General features: G+C 40.4%; 1 protein-coding gene across 6 annotated transcripts in view; it reads left to right on the top strand.

The window, feature by feature from the left end:
• The window catches only part of dmpk (DM1 protein kinase), a 97,454-nt gene that overhangs the window by 70,367 nt on the left and 14,087 nt on the right, over nt 1-13,000 (top strand). For 4 of the 6 annotated variants that reach the window (XR_003221961.1, XM_025910961.1, XM_019355352.1 and 1 more), the window contains exons 3-11: nt 4,593-4,676; nt 6,438-6,554; nt 6,680-6,828; nt 7,089-7,182; nt 8,328-8,525; nt 9,904-10,152; nt 10,386-10,465; nt 11,630-11,726; nt 11,862-12,010. Coding sequence is in view for 5 of the 6 variants with exons in the window: in XM_025910961.1 (XP_025766746.1) it covers nt 4,593-4,676; nt 6,438-6,554; nt 6,680-6,828; nt 7,089-7,182; nt 8,328-8,525; nt 9,904-10,152; nt 10,386-10,465; nt 11,630-11,726; nt 11,862-12,010 (1,217 nt within the window). In the remaining variant the exon portion in view is untranslated. Of the gene's footprint in view, nt 1-2,747; nt 2,885-4,592; nt 4,677-6,437; nt 6,555-6,679; nt 6,829-7,088; nt 7,183-8,327; nt 8,526-9,903; nt 10,153-10,385; nt 10,466-11,629; nt 11,727-11,861; nt 12,011-13,000 lie in introns of all 6 variants that reach the window. The other 2 variants (XM_025910963.1, XM_019355353.1) reach the window with 2 other exon arrangements.

Here is a 13,000-nt window from a genome sequence, read left to right as displayed (position 1 = left end):
AAAGGAATAATCAGTAACACTCCTCCTACCTTGCCAGAAGTAAGGTAGGATCCATGCTCTAGGATCCCCCAGTGTGGAACTTGAAGACATTGAACTTGGAAACACAGTCATCAAAAGAAAGCTCAGCAATAGTTTTTGGGACTGCCCGTGCCCATTTTGGAGCTCATTCCCACATTAACTCCACGAGAAAGGCTATTTTTGAATGGTGAAATGAATATGTTTTATTTTTGTTCACGTTTTTTTGTGAGTGAGAGTCAGACAATCTCCACTTTTCCCACTCACCCAAAAAGATTTTAGGTGTAGGCAGAGGCTTTTCTTCCAAGCTGTTCGACCAGCTTAGGTTGAGACTGGGTTAAAGCCAGAGGTGGGTTAACAGATGAGTCAGACAGTGGGCCAGAAGATTTTATCATACCTTTAAGTCTGGCTAGCTGCTTGTTGACTGTGCCCTATTCTCTATGGATATGGTGTAATATTTGCTTGTGTCTTCCAAATTGGATTTTGATAAGGTTTCCGAAAGAGACTCAGGTGCAGGCCAGGGTATTCCTTTAAGCGAAGAACAGTGCGTTTATTTACAGTGAACACACCAAGTGGCTATATACAATGTGCAGGGGAAAGGGCTCCGTGTCGCCAGGGTCCGGGGGAAACAGGGTTAGGGGAAAAGGTGCTCCACACTTTCTGTACAAAAGCTCCTCCTCCTCCTCAGTTACTCCTCTCAGAATCCGGTTCCAAAAACGATCGAAACACAAAAGGTCAGATTAGCGGGATAATAACAAAGGGCTTTCAAGATACAGGTTGGCAGATACACAAGTTTGACTGACGCTGATAGCTCAACGATCCAGTGAAGACTAGCGCAGACTCGCCATCTTAAGTAGTGCAGTAATCAGCTGGGATCAGCGGCCGGTGCGGTGATGAGAGCAGGTGTGTGGGCCAGCAGCGGGAGCCCGCAATGAGCGTCGCCACAGCGAGAGAGAGCGAGAGGGGGAGAGAGCAAAAAACCACAAACATATTACCTAATAGAGGGTCGACCAGCGAGGCACAGGGACCATGACAGATTTATTGGAGGGAGATGCACAGGATCCACTGAGTAAATTAGTTGGCTGGATCATTTTATCAATGCCACCAAAACAGAAGGAACTAAAACTATCAGAAAGTCCAACAAGTTTATTTACACCACAAAGTTCCCCAATCATAGACATTGATTTCTAGTCAGTAAAGTCCGGGATCCAACAGAACAGGTAATTCCACAGAATCTCCCACAGAAAGCAAGACCTCTCTCTCCAGCCTCCAGGGTATTCTGCACAGAAGAACAAATCGATGGTAGAACATAACAACAAGCAAGAGAGCTAGGCAGCGAACCACTACCACTAACTGTGGTTCCAACAAAGACTAAAGGCAATCCATATTGACTAGTCATCTGACCCAGGATTTGAGTATGCCTGGACCTGTTAGTTATTTCTGTAAAGAGGTACAAGTTAATTTGTTATTTCCTGAGTGTATTATTTCCTTATGCTTTTGAGTTTGCCTAGTTCTCAGTTTCTTGTTTAGTCGGTTCCCTTTCATGTCTAGCCTGTCTGTCTCTGTCTAGTCTCCATGTCTCACTGTCTCTATCTCTGTCTCTCTCTCTCGGTCTCCCTCTCTCTGTACCTCGCTACCTCTTCCTCAGTCATGTCTCTGTGTTTGTTTATCTGTTCCTTGAGTCTAGTTGTATATCTCAGTGTGTTTATGTTTCCTGTTTTATTTTGACAGTCCCTAGTCTCATGTGCGTCATGTTCATTTACTTCCCCTGTCTCATCAGTTAGATTATGTTCATCTGTGTTCCCCAGGTGTGTCCTCTGCCTTGATTTCCTTTTGTGTATATATTGTCGGCCCAGGCATTTTGACTACCACCAGGTATTACAGGAAAGGCCATAAAGCCTTTGAATGAACACAAATGGTGTTGTGACAGCGATGTACACTGTCTTGTTGGTTGGTATATATGTATGATTTCTATACATTTTACATCAGATGGAAACTTTGGTTGTAAGATTCAGATAATTATTTATTAAAAGCTAGACATTTTAAATGAGAATAAGAAAGAAAAGTATTTCCTTGTGCCCCCCTTTCCCTGTTAATGCCCTACCTGGCCCCCTGGCATAACTTTGCTAGACCCGCCCCTGCACAGTTACCAGCTGTCAGCTACACAGAAAAGGATCCTGGTGTTATTTGTCTCTCAGAAACAGTTCATAACTTCCCTTCAACTCATTAATGTCGCCTAAAAGGTAAACCTGTTTCTCCATCACCTGTTCAGCTCTGATGATTCAGTAAGGACATCTCCTGGTTTCATCTTCACATTTCCCTCTCATCACATACCCAAACCGATATCAAGACCAGCAGCTTTTATGGCTGTGGCTCCAGCAAACATCAGCTGATACTAGAAAGTAATATTAAATCAGTTCTAACAACAGCTTCTCAAGCATAAACCTGCTGCTGTTGTTTAGTGCGACATCCACTGGTTTCCTCTTTCTGGCGCAAAGTGGGCGATAAACGAACAAGAGAGAAACGCCGATCAGCTGATCATTGATCAGTTTCATGATTGAAGTAGCAACAGGAGAGGGAGGGAGAGAGAATGAGAGAAGAAGAGGCAGCTGTGCAGCGTAAAGACACAGAATAACTCCAGCTTTGAGTCTTTTTTCACCCTAGCTGAAGTACGGGACAAGTCGCATTCCTTTTCACCTCAATACCATTTTCTTCTATTTGTCTGTGATAAGATTGTTTTCAGAGCCATTGCCCAAGCAAGGGGGAGGGCACATCCAACCTCCTCGGCCGTAATTGGTCCAGCAAACAAAAAATTACCATCAGCCCACCAGGCAAATGCCCAGTATGCCCAAAGGCCAGTCCAGCTGTGGTTAGTGGTCTGCACTTTGTTTCTGCAATTCCAGCAATAAAGCTGCTTTGAGTTGTGTTCTCCTTAACTTTTCCTGCCACACACAGCTGTAGACAGAGTTTTAATTCATTTGAAAGCCTTTTATTATTATTATTGTAAAGTATTACTTTGTTGTATTAAAGTATTTTATTATTATTTTATTTGTTGTTACCTATCATCCACCTGGGCTTTTCTATTTTACTTCTCAGACTTTCTTATCTGATTTAGTGCTCAGCTAAGAGAAAATAATTATTGTTGGTGATTTAAACATCAGTGGAGATACTGAAAATGGCAGCATCAAGATGGCCTTTAATTGATTATTAGGCTCAATTGCCTTTGCTCAAAACAGAATAGAACTAACCCACCACTTTAATCACACTCTGGATCTTGTTCTTAAACTATGTTTAAGGATATAATTCTGCCACCTACTTCTTAATTGCCATGCGCCAACACAGTGCATTGCAGCAATATCTTTGTACAACATCTCTAAAATTAGAAGCATCCTGTCTCAGATTTATGCTGAGGAACTAGGTCATGCATTTTTTTACTTGTAGGCTGAACAATTGTAATGTTTTACATGCATGGAGAGTACTGACAGGTACTAGAAAGAAAGCATATCTTGCTAATCTTGGCTTTTCTTCATGTGCTCCCTGTTAAATCCAGAATCAAATTTAAAAACCTTTTCCACACATACAAAGTGTTGAATAATCAGACCCCATCTTATCTTAAAGACCTCATACTACCATATCACCCCAAATGAGCACTAATTCTCAGGAAGCTGGATTACTTGGAGTTCCCTTGGGGATAAATAAAGTCTCTATAATTCTGATCCTGTTCCTAGGATATTTAAAAGCAGAATTGCAAACAGAGCTTTTAGCTTTCAAGCCCCTCTTCTGTGGAACCATCTTGGATTTGGGAGACAAATGCCCTCTCTACTTTTAAGATTAGGCTTAAGATGTTCCTTTTTGACAAAGCATATAGTAAGGGCTAGATTAGGTCACCCTGAATCCTCCCTTGATTAATGATACAATAGGCTTAGGCTACTGGGGGCATTCCATGATGCACTGTGAATTCTTCATTCATCTCGTTTTACTCACTATGTGTTTATACAACACTCTGCAGGTAGTTATTATTAATCATCAGGCTCTCTTTCACATTGGTTTTTGTCGTGTCTTACTCCCCTCACCTCCAACTGGTTGCAGCAGATGACTACCCCTCCTTGAGTCTGGCTTCCTTCCCACTGTTGCCAAAGTGCTTGCCCGTAGGGGGTCATCGGATTGTTGGGGTTTTCTCTGTTTTCTCTGTATAATTGTAGGGTCTTTACCTTAGAGTATAAAACGCTTTGAGGCAACACTGTTGTTGTGATTTGACACTATATAAATAGAATTCAGTTGAACAAACTGAATTGTAAAAGAGCAACCAAAAGAACAAAAAAAAGTTCCCCAAAGCAATGCTTTGAGCTATTATACTGAGAGGTATTTTGATGTTTGGCAGGTGAATGAGTGTTTGTCAAAACATTTAAATATTCCAATAAGCAATGTTTCATTTGTACATAATTCAATACAGAACATGACCATCTCTCACTGTTAGAATGTTTTAGACAAATCACCAATTATGACAGTCTTCTCGTTTTGTGCATGCAATCGTTTAAGTGGTTATTGTGCTGCTTTTGGTCTTGTCACTACCACAGGTCGCAGTGGCAAAGATGCGAAACACACAACAAGTGTATGCTCTGAAGATTATGAATAAGTGGGACATGCTGAGGCGAGGAGAGGTACACAAGCACATGTAACCTCACATTCACAACACTAAGAATAGGTTTATGACAACATACAGTGGCTTGCAAAAGAATTTGGCCCCCTTGAACTTTTCCACATTTTGTCCCATTACAGCCACAAACATGAATCAATTTTATTGGAATTCCATGTGAAAGACCAATACAAAGTGGTGTACACGTGAGAAGTGGAACGAAAATCATACATGATTCCAAACATTTTTTACAAATAAATGACTGCAAAGTGTGGTGTGCGTAATTATTCAGGCCCCTTTGGTCTGAGTGCAGTCAGTTGCCAATAGACATTACCTGATGAGTGCTAATGACTAAATAGAGTGCACCTGTGTGTAATCCAATGTCAGTACAAATACAGCTGCTCTGTGACGGCCTCAGAGGTTGTCTAAGAGAATATTGGGAGCAACAACACCATGAAGTCCAAAGAACACACCAGACAGGTCAGGGATAAAGTTATTGAGAAATTTAAAGCAGGCTTAGGCTACAAAAAGATTTCCCAAGCCTTGAACATCCTACGGAGCACTGTTCAAGCCATCATTCAGAAATGGAAGGAGTATGGCAGAACTGTAAACCTACCAAGACAAGGCCGTCCACCTAAACTCACAGGCCGAACAAGGAGAGCGCTGATCAGAAATGCAGCCAAGAGGCCCATGGTGACTCTGGACGAGCTGCAGAGATCTACAGCTCAGGTGGGGGAATCTGTCCATAGGACTACTATTAGTCGTGCACTGCACAAAGTTGGCCTTTATGGAAGAGTGGTAAGAAGAAAGCCATTGTTAACAGAAAACCATAAGAAGTCCTGTTTGCAGTTTGTCACAAGCCATGTGGGGGACACAGCAAACATGTGGAAGAAGGTGCTCTGGTCAGATGAGACCAAAATGGAACTTTTTGGCCCAAATGCAAAACGCTATGTGTGGCGGAAAACTAACACTGCACATCACTCTGAACACACCATCCCCACTGTCAAATACGATGGTGGCAGCATCATGCTCTGGGGGTGCTTCTCTTCAGCAGGGACAGGGAAGCTGGTCAGAGTTGATGGGAAGATGGATGGAGCCAAATACAGGGCAATCTTGGAAGAAAACCTCTTGGAGTCTGCAAAAGACTTGAGACTGGGGCGGAGGTTCACTTTCCAGCAGGACAACGACCCTAAACATAAAGCCAGGGCAACAATGGAATGGTTTAAAACAAAACATATCCATGTGTTAGAATGGCCCAGTCAAAATCCAGATCTAAATCCAATCGAGAATCTGTGGCAAGATCTGAAAACTGCTGTTCACAAACACTGTCCATCTAATCTGACTGAGCTGGAGCTGTTTTGCAAAGAAGACTGGGCAAGAATTTCAGTCTCTAGATGTGCAAAGCTGGTAGAGACATACCCTAAAAGACTGGCAGTTGTAATTGCAGCAAAAGGTGGTTCTACAAAGTATTGACTCAGGGGGCTGAATAATTACGCACACCCCACTTTTCAGTTATTTACTTGTAAAAAATGTTTGGAATCATGTATGATTTTCGTTCCACTTCTCACGTGTACACCACTTTGTATTGGTCTTTCACGTGGAATTCCAATAAAATTGATTCATGTTTGTGGCTGTAATGGGACAAAATGTGGGAAAGTTCAAGGGGGTCGAATACTTTTGCAAGCCACTGTAATGGGGACTCAAACTTTAAATCCTTTGGCCTTTGTTATTGTTAATTCAGCATTATATTTTTCTGCCTGCTGCTTTTCATTTGTCTGGCATCGAGTTCTCTTCATGCTTTACACAGACAGCATGTTACCAAGAAGAGAGGGAAGTTTTGTTAAGGGGTGACAGACGCTGGATCACAGAGTTGCACTATGCCTTTCAAGATGATAACTACCTGGTATGTTTATACATGGTCAATCAGATAAATGTGTTTTACAAATGTGTCGTCTACATTTTAGCATTTTATATTTAACTTGAATCCCATTACTAATTTTCACAACCTTCCAATCCTTTCTCACTCAGTACCTGGTGATGGATTATTATGTAGGTGGAGACCTGCTGACTCTCCTCAGTAAATTTGGGGATCGGATCCCTGAGGACATGGCTCAGTTCTACTTGGCAGAGATGGTTATGGCCATTGACTCTGTCCATAGACTGGGTTATGTGCACAGGTAGACTGCTTATTGATTTTTTTTTTTTTTTTTTTTACTTTTTTTCTCTTTTTTTAGGGCTACAGTCATACAGAGTTTGCAGAGAAACCTTATCTAAAATATATGTATCAGAGATATGAGGTTCAAATATTAATATTTGCTCTCTCCTAAAACTGACTAACATAAAGAAACTATAATCATTTGATCATAATGACTTTTTTTGTTAATGAAATCTGACATTTAAAGGTTGAATAACCCTATTTACCTGTTTTCTTACACAGAGACATCAAACCTGACAACATCCTGTTGACAGCTGATGGGCATATCAGACTGGGAGACTTTGGTTCCTGTCTGAGGCTACTTGATGATGGGATGGTGAGAGTTCATTGTGCGCAAGTAACAATGGACAGACAGACAGCCATTAGTTTTCACAAAAAAAGATGTGCATAAAAAGCAACACTGTCTCCTAAAAGTAGTGCTCTCATACATTCTCAGTTACATTGTTAAACTAACTCATAGCAACAGTCTAGCTTTACAGTAAAGATTACAATATGTCATGGAATACCTGGAGAGAGGAAGATCTGCACATCCCTTGAATACAGTCCACAGGGCTGGACTGGGATAAAAAATCGGCCCGGGCATTTTGACTAGAGACCGGCCCACCAGGTACTATAGGAAAAGCCATGAAGCCTTTGAATGAACACAAATGGTGTTGTGATAGTGATGTACACTGTCTTGTCGGTATATATGTATGTTTTCTATACATTTTACATTATGACCACTCTGGCTATAAGATTCAGATAATTATGTTTTCAAAGCTAGACATTTTAAATGAGAATAAGAAAGAAAAGTATTTCTTTGTGGCCCCCAATCCCTGTTAATGCCCTACCTGGCCCCCCTGGCAAAACTTTGCTAGACCCAGCAAACATCAGCTGATACTAGAAAGTAATATCAAACCAATTCTAAAAACAGCTTATCAAGCTTAAACCTGCTGCTGTTGTTTAGCGTGACATCCACTGGTTTCCTCTTTCTGGCGCAAAGTGGGCGATAAACAAAGAAGTAAGAAAAGCTGATCAGCTGATCATTGATCAGTTTCACAATTGAAGTAGCAACAGGGGAGGGAGGGAGAGAGAATGAGAGAAGAAGAGGCAGCTGTGCAGCGTAAAGACAGAATAACTCCAGCTTTGAGTCTTTTTTCACTCTAGCTGAAGTACGGGACAAGTCGCATTCCTTTTCACCTCAATACCATTTTCTTCTATTTGTCTGTGACAAGACTGCTTTCAGAGGGAGGGCGCATCCTACCTCCTCGGCTGTAATTTTAAAACAACAACAACAACCCCATAAAAACAAAAAAAAAATCAGTTTACTTGTCATGGAGCTTGCTTATTTGTTTATTTTTAAGACAGGACTAAAAAAACACAGTGATGATTTTGCTACATTCAAGTACTTCCTTGAAGCAGGTCATGGCTTTTAGTTAGTTACTTTTTTTTTTTTTTTAATCTATTTTCTTTTCTTTGCAGGTTCACTCGTCTTTAGCAGTCGGGACTCCAGACTATTTGTCTCCAGAGATCTTAAGAGCAGTTGAGGGAGGTGGAGGTTATGGTCCTGAGTGTGACTGGTGGGCTCTGGGTATTTGTGCTTATGAGATGTTGCTGGGGACCACACCTTTCTATGCAGAGTCTATTTCTGAAACATATGCCAAGATCATTCACTTTCAGGTACATACAAGTAGCTTTAATGTCATATAAATGCCAAAATTAAAATTTGGAGTATAATAAAATTTCTGCACACATTTTAATAGCGATGACAGATTTTCATTCACTTCTGCAGCAAGTATTTTTAATGATCCGTCTGCGTGCTGGTAAAACAAACAAAATAACAAAATGCAATTTCAGCAATTATTATGGACCAAATGGGCCTTAATCACTTTATCTACACCAAAAAGATTAGGTATTTAAAGAAGACAGTATCTGAGTATAATTCTCCCAGCTGAAACAAAATTGTACCTAATTATTTCCAAATGTTTAAATCTATGTTTATTCATTTGTTTATACAATCTAGTGTGTATAGCATAATGGCACCAGTTTAATATCTATGATGCAGTGTAAACAGAAATAAGCACTGCTAGTCTGGATTGTCTGTTTGTTTCAGTTTTGTTTTTCATATGTCAGTGGAGAAACTTAAAGTAAATTTTTTTTCAAGGGTTATAGTACCATGAGATATAGGTGGTTTAAAAACCTTTGGTTGACTTATCAAGTTCATAATAACCTTCATGTGATTTCTGATAAAGGAATGAGGTCATAGTTGTTCTAAGCTTCATAAACACAATTATTTACAATGTTTCATGTTAAATGTATATTAACTGGCATTTACATAATAGTTTCTATTCAAACTGACCACCTTAGTCTATTCAAGCAATGCTTTTTCTGTCAAGCAAAGGCAATTTGAAGTTTACTGGCACTTTGACAGAGGGACTGGATAAGTGTGGAATTGAGCACAGGTGGGCTTTAAATTAAATCTAAAACACAATCTGCAAAAGTTTAATAAATATGGATACTTTCTGAAGTAACTGCATATAAATATAATAAGTGTATAGCTATAGGTTCTGTATACTTTTATATTTGTGTAAAAGTTTGTCATAAGATGGAAGACGAGAAGTGAGGACCCAAATGCAGAACTGAGGAGGCAAACTGGGTTCAACTTAAGTCAAACAGTTTATTGAATAGCTGCTGAAATCCAAAAAGCCCAAAGGAAGAAATGTCCCCTCTTGGAAACGCCAGCAATAGTCCTCTGGCGTGAGGCCCAAGCGGTCTACTACTGCCCAGCGGACATCCACTAACCTGCTCCTGGCTGCTGCAGGCAGACTAAGAGCCTCTGCCTGGGCTCCCCTGACACCACACCCTGAACCCAGTGCAGCTGAGCCACAAACCACACTCTGCCACATAAACAAACCAACAATTTATGGAATGCTCGGAAAAACAAGGCCAGGATCATAAGAGCTTTTAACAGCATCAAAGCACTCAAAATAATGTTGCTAGAAAAAAACAACAAAGTTAACAACTTTCTTCAATTGTTACTTTTTTTGATAACCCTTAGGAGTATTTTGAGTTTCCTTCTTCTGGCCCTGAGATTTCAAAGGAGGCTCGTTCCTTCATCAATGAACTGATCTGTGACAGGGAAGTCCGTCTTGGAAGGGAAGGCTCCAGTGAATTTAGGAATCATCAGTTTTTCAGTGGACTGGACTGGAGTTCCCTGCATAAACTCCCTGCACCTTTCCTGCCTGAAGTCTCTAATCCAACTGACACATCAAACTTTGACATCCTCGATGACTGTCTTAGTGAAATGGTAACTTAAAAGAATTTTCATTTAGTATTTGTGTGTGCCATACACCAGCATAAGTCTGATATAAACATATTTGGTAAACTTTCATAGCCAGCATATAACATTAATAAATAAACCAGCCTAATCCTATAAAGCTGCTGGTATGGTCTACATGGAAAATGTGTGTAACTTCTGACAAAATAAGAGCAGTTGGTGGTTGTTTGTATGAAAAATTTGAAATCTGTTATGTTTTGCAGGAGACACTATCTGATGTAATGGACAGAGCTCCAATAGGAGTACACTTGGCTTTTGTTGGATACTCTTACACTGCTACCAGGTGAACTCAAGTTTAACTTATGTAGTTCAGCTAACTTACCATAACTACCTTTCACATCAAACTTCTTCCACTTATCTGGGGCTGGGTCGCAGGGGCAGCAGCCTAAGCAGAGAAGCCCAGACCTCCCTCTCCCCGACCAACTCCTCTACGGAAAAACCAAGGAGTTCCCAGGCCAGTCGAGAGATGTAATCTCTCCAGTGTGTCCTGGGTCTGCTCCCGGCCTCCTCCCAGAAGACCTCACCCAGGAGGCATTTTAATCAAATGCCCAAACCACCTGAACTGGCTTCTTTCCATGTGAAGCTGTAGCTCCTCTACTCTGAGCCCCTCCCAGTTGGCTGAACTCCTCACCCTATCTTTAAAAGAGAGCGTCAAAGCGAAGCTCTCTATTTACCGGTTGATCTATGTCCTTACCCTTATCCCCTCAGGCTTCTTAAGTTCTAAAGCCAAAGGTTTGAAAGAGCTGTGAAAAACCACAGTAGGGGTCTGTCCCCTTTGGATGTGGTGGTCAACCCACTCTTAATCGTGTTAATCAAGGTGTGAAAAACAACACAGAGCTAATGCACCAGGTGTTTCTGGAAAAAAAGCAACAATGACAACAACAAACGAAAAAGAAACCGTGAGACCGTGTCCAATCCTAACATGTGACCTGTTGAGGTCACCTGTAGCAAGGTGTGAGTGGGGTTGAAAGACTTCATTATAGGCAGTTGACAGCTGGTGTCATAAGCCACCAACAATTGTTGAAATAAGCCACCACCTTAGTTTAACAATTGTTGAACTATTTTACTCTTTAGGTGTCATTCACAAATACCTCATACCTATCAGTGGCTGTAGCTCAGGTAGTAGAGTGGGTCTACGTCTTAGGTACTAGGTTCTTAGGTCTACCTCTTAGGTACTATCCTTAAGAGGTAGCAAAGTGGTTTACTTTACACTTCCTCCATGTGTGTGTTCGCCATAAGCAGAGCTAAGATGGTGGCGTGTTTGCTAGGATTCTAGGTGGGTGAGTTTGTATTGCTAAGTTTGGCTCTGAAAGGGTGCCTCCTTTGGGGATCTTCAGAAGTCCATAGGTCCCTATATACAGGATGTAGTATCCCCATGGCAAAGTTGTTGTAGGGAATAAATTACTTTTCTTATAATATACTACTTTATTGTGTCTACATTTTATAGTCAGACAGGTGCTGTTGACCGCAGTCAAGATATCATGATGCAGATAAACCACACCCAGCTTAGGGAATGTGAGAATCTGTATGGACTCGGAAAACTGGTAAGTCTATCTCACTCTAGAAACTGCATATACCTCAGAGCTTCCATTCAAAAGACACCTATGATCATGTAATTATCATAGTCAGCAGATTTTCCTTTTTATCCCACTGATGATCTGCATGTGCTTTAAATTCAGAGTCAGCTATGGAAAGTTACAGACAATCTACCAGACAATCTGCCTCCACTGTTTGAGCTTCCACTTACTTTAGACCGAGATGCTGCTGCATCCACCCACACCACCACAGTGGAGGAGGCGATATCAGGACTTGATGAAGACTTGAAGAGGTATCAGCTAATATAATCTCTTCTGCAGTCCATCTACATAATCTGAATATAATTCCTATCTCTTCTCAGTTTACAGTAGGCTTTATTTATTGCACTTCATCGGATGTTAAATCTTAGGATTTTTCAGAAAAATTTAATATGGAAATGGTTTGGTTGGGTCCCTGAAGGACTATTTCAATATGAATAAGCTGCAGTATATTTTGCATTTCCTTTTTGAGGTCAAAAGGCCATTAACACCGTGGACATCTGGCTAATTGTTATTAATGCATGTTAATTCATATGCTGAGATATTACATACGGACAATGATGACTATGAAATGTGGTAACAAAATCAATCCAGCACTATTTACCACCACTGGACTTCTGAAATCTGTTCTGAAATGCATATCGACTGTGACATGTAGCACCTGACTACTTGTATTAGAGTATTAGTATTTATTCCTTCATTAGGCCTTAAATAACTTCCATGAGCTGTAAAGCAGATCAAGTAGGTTTACTTGAACTCTAAGTTGATCAGCCCTGGGATTGGCAACTCTGAGTTTTCCAGTTCCAGAACAGCTGATCAGGAAAGAATCATGCAGGTTGAAATGAGAATCTCAGCAATTGAAGAAAATGTAAATAAGCTCCCGACTAAGGTAAAATAAATAAATAAATAAATAAAACAAAACTGAAAGAGAAGATAACAAAAAGACATTCAGAAGAAAAAAATCGTAGTGTGCTATATTGCAAAATTCTTATTGTTTTCTCAGTTATACTGTTAATGATAAAGTGAGCAAGTGAGTAAAATTATACTTGCATAGCACCTTTCAAGACAAAGATCACAAAATGCTTCACAAGGAAATGCCATACATAAAAAAAAAAACTTTATTAAATGCAAGTATAAAAAGATTAGTTTTGAGTTATTTTTTGAAAGCGACAACTTAGTCCAAAGATCTGAAGCTCAGAGGAAGAGAGGTCACTGTCTATAGTTTTCAGCCTCATATGGTGTTT

Source organism: Oreochromis niloticus, linkage group LG10, assembly GCF_001858045.2.
Source record: "Oreochromis niloticus isolate F11D_XX linkage group LG10, O_niloticus_UMD_NMBU, whole genome shotgun sequence".
NCBI lineage: Eukaryota > Metazoa > Chordata > Actinopteri > Cichliformes > Cichlidae > Oreochromis > Oreochromis niloticus.
This window is presented reverse-complemented; position numbering and strand designations above follow the sequence as displayed.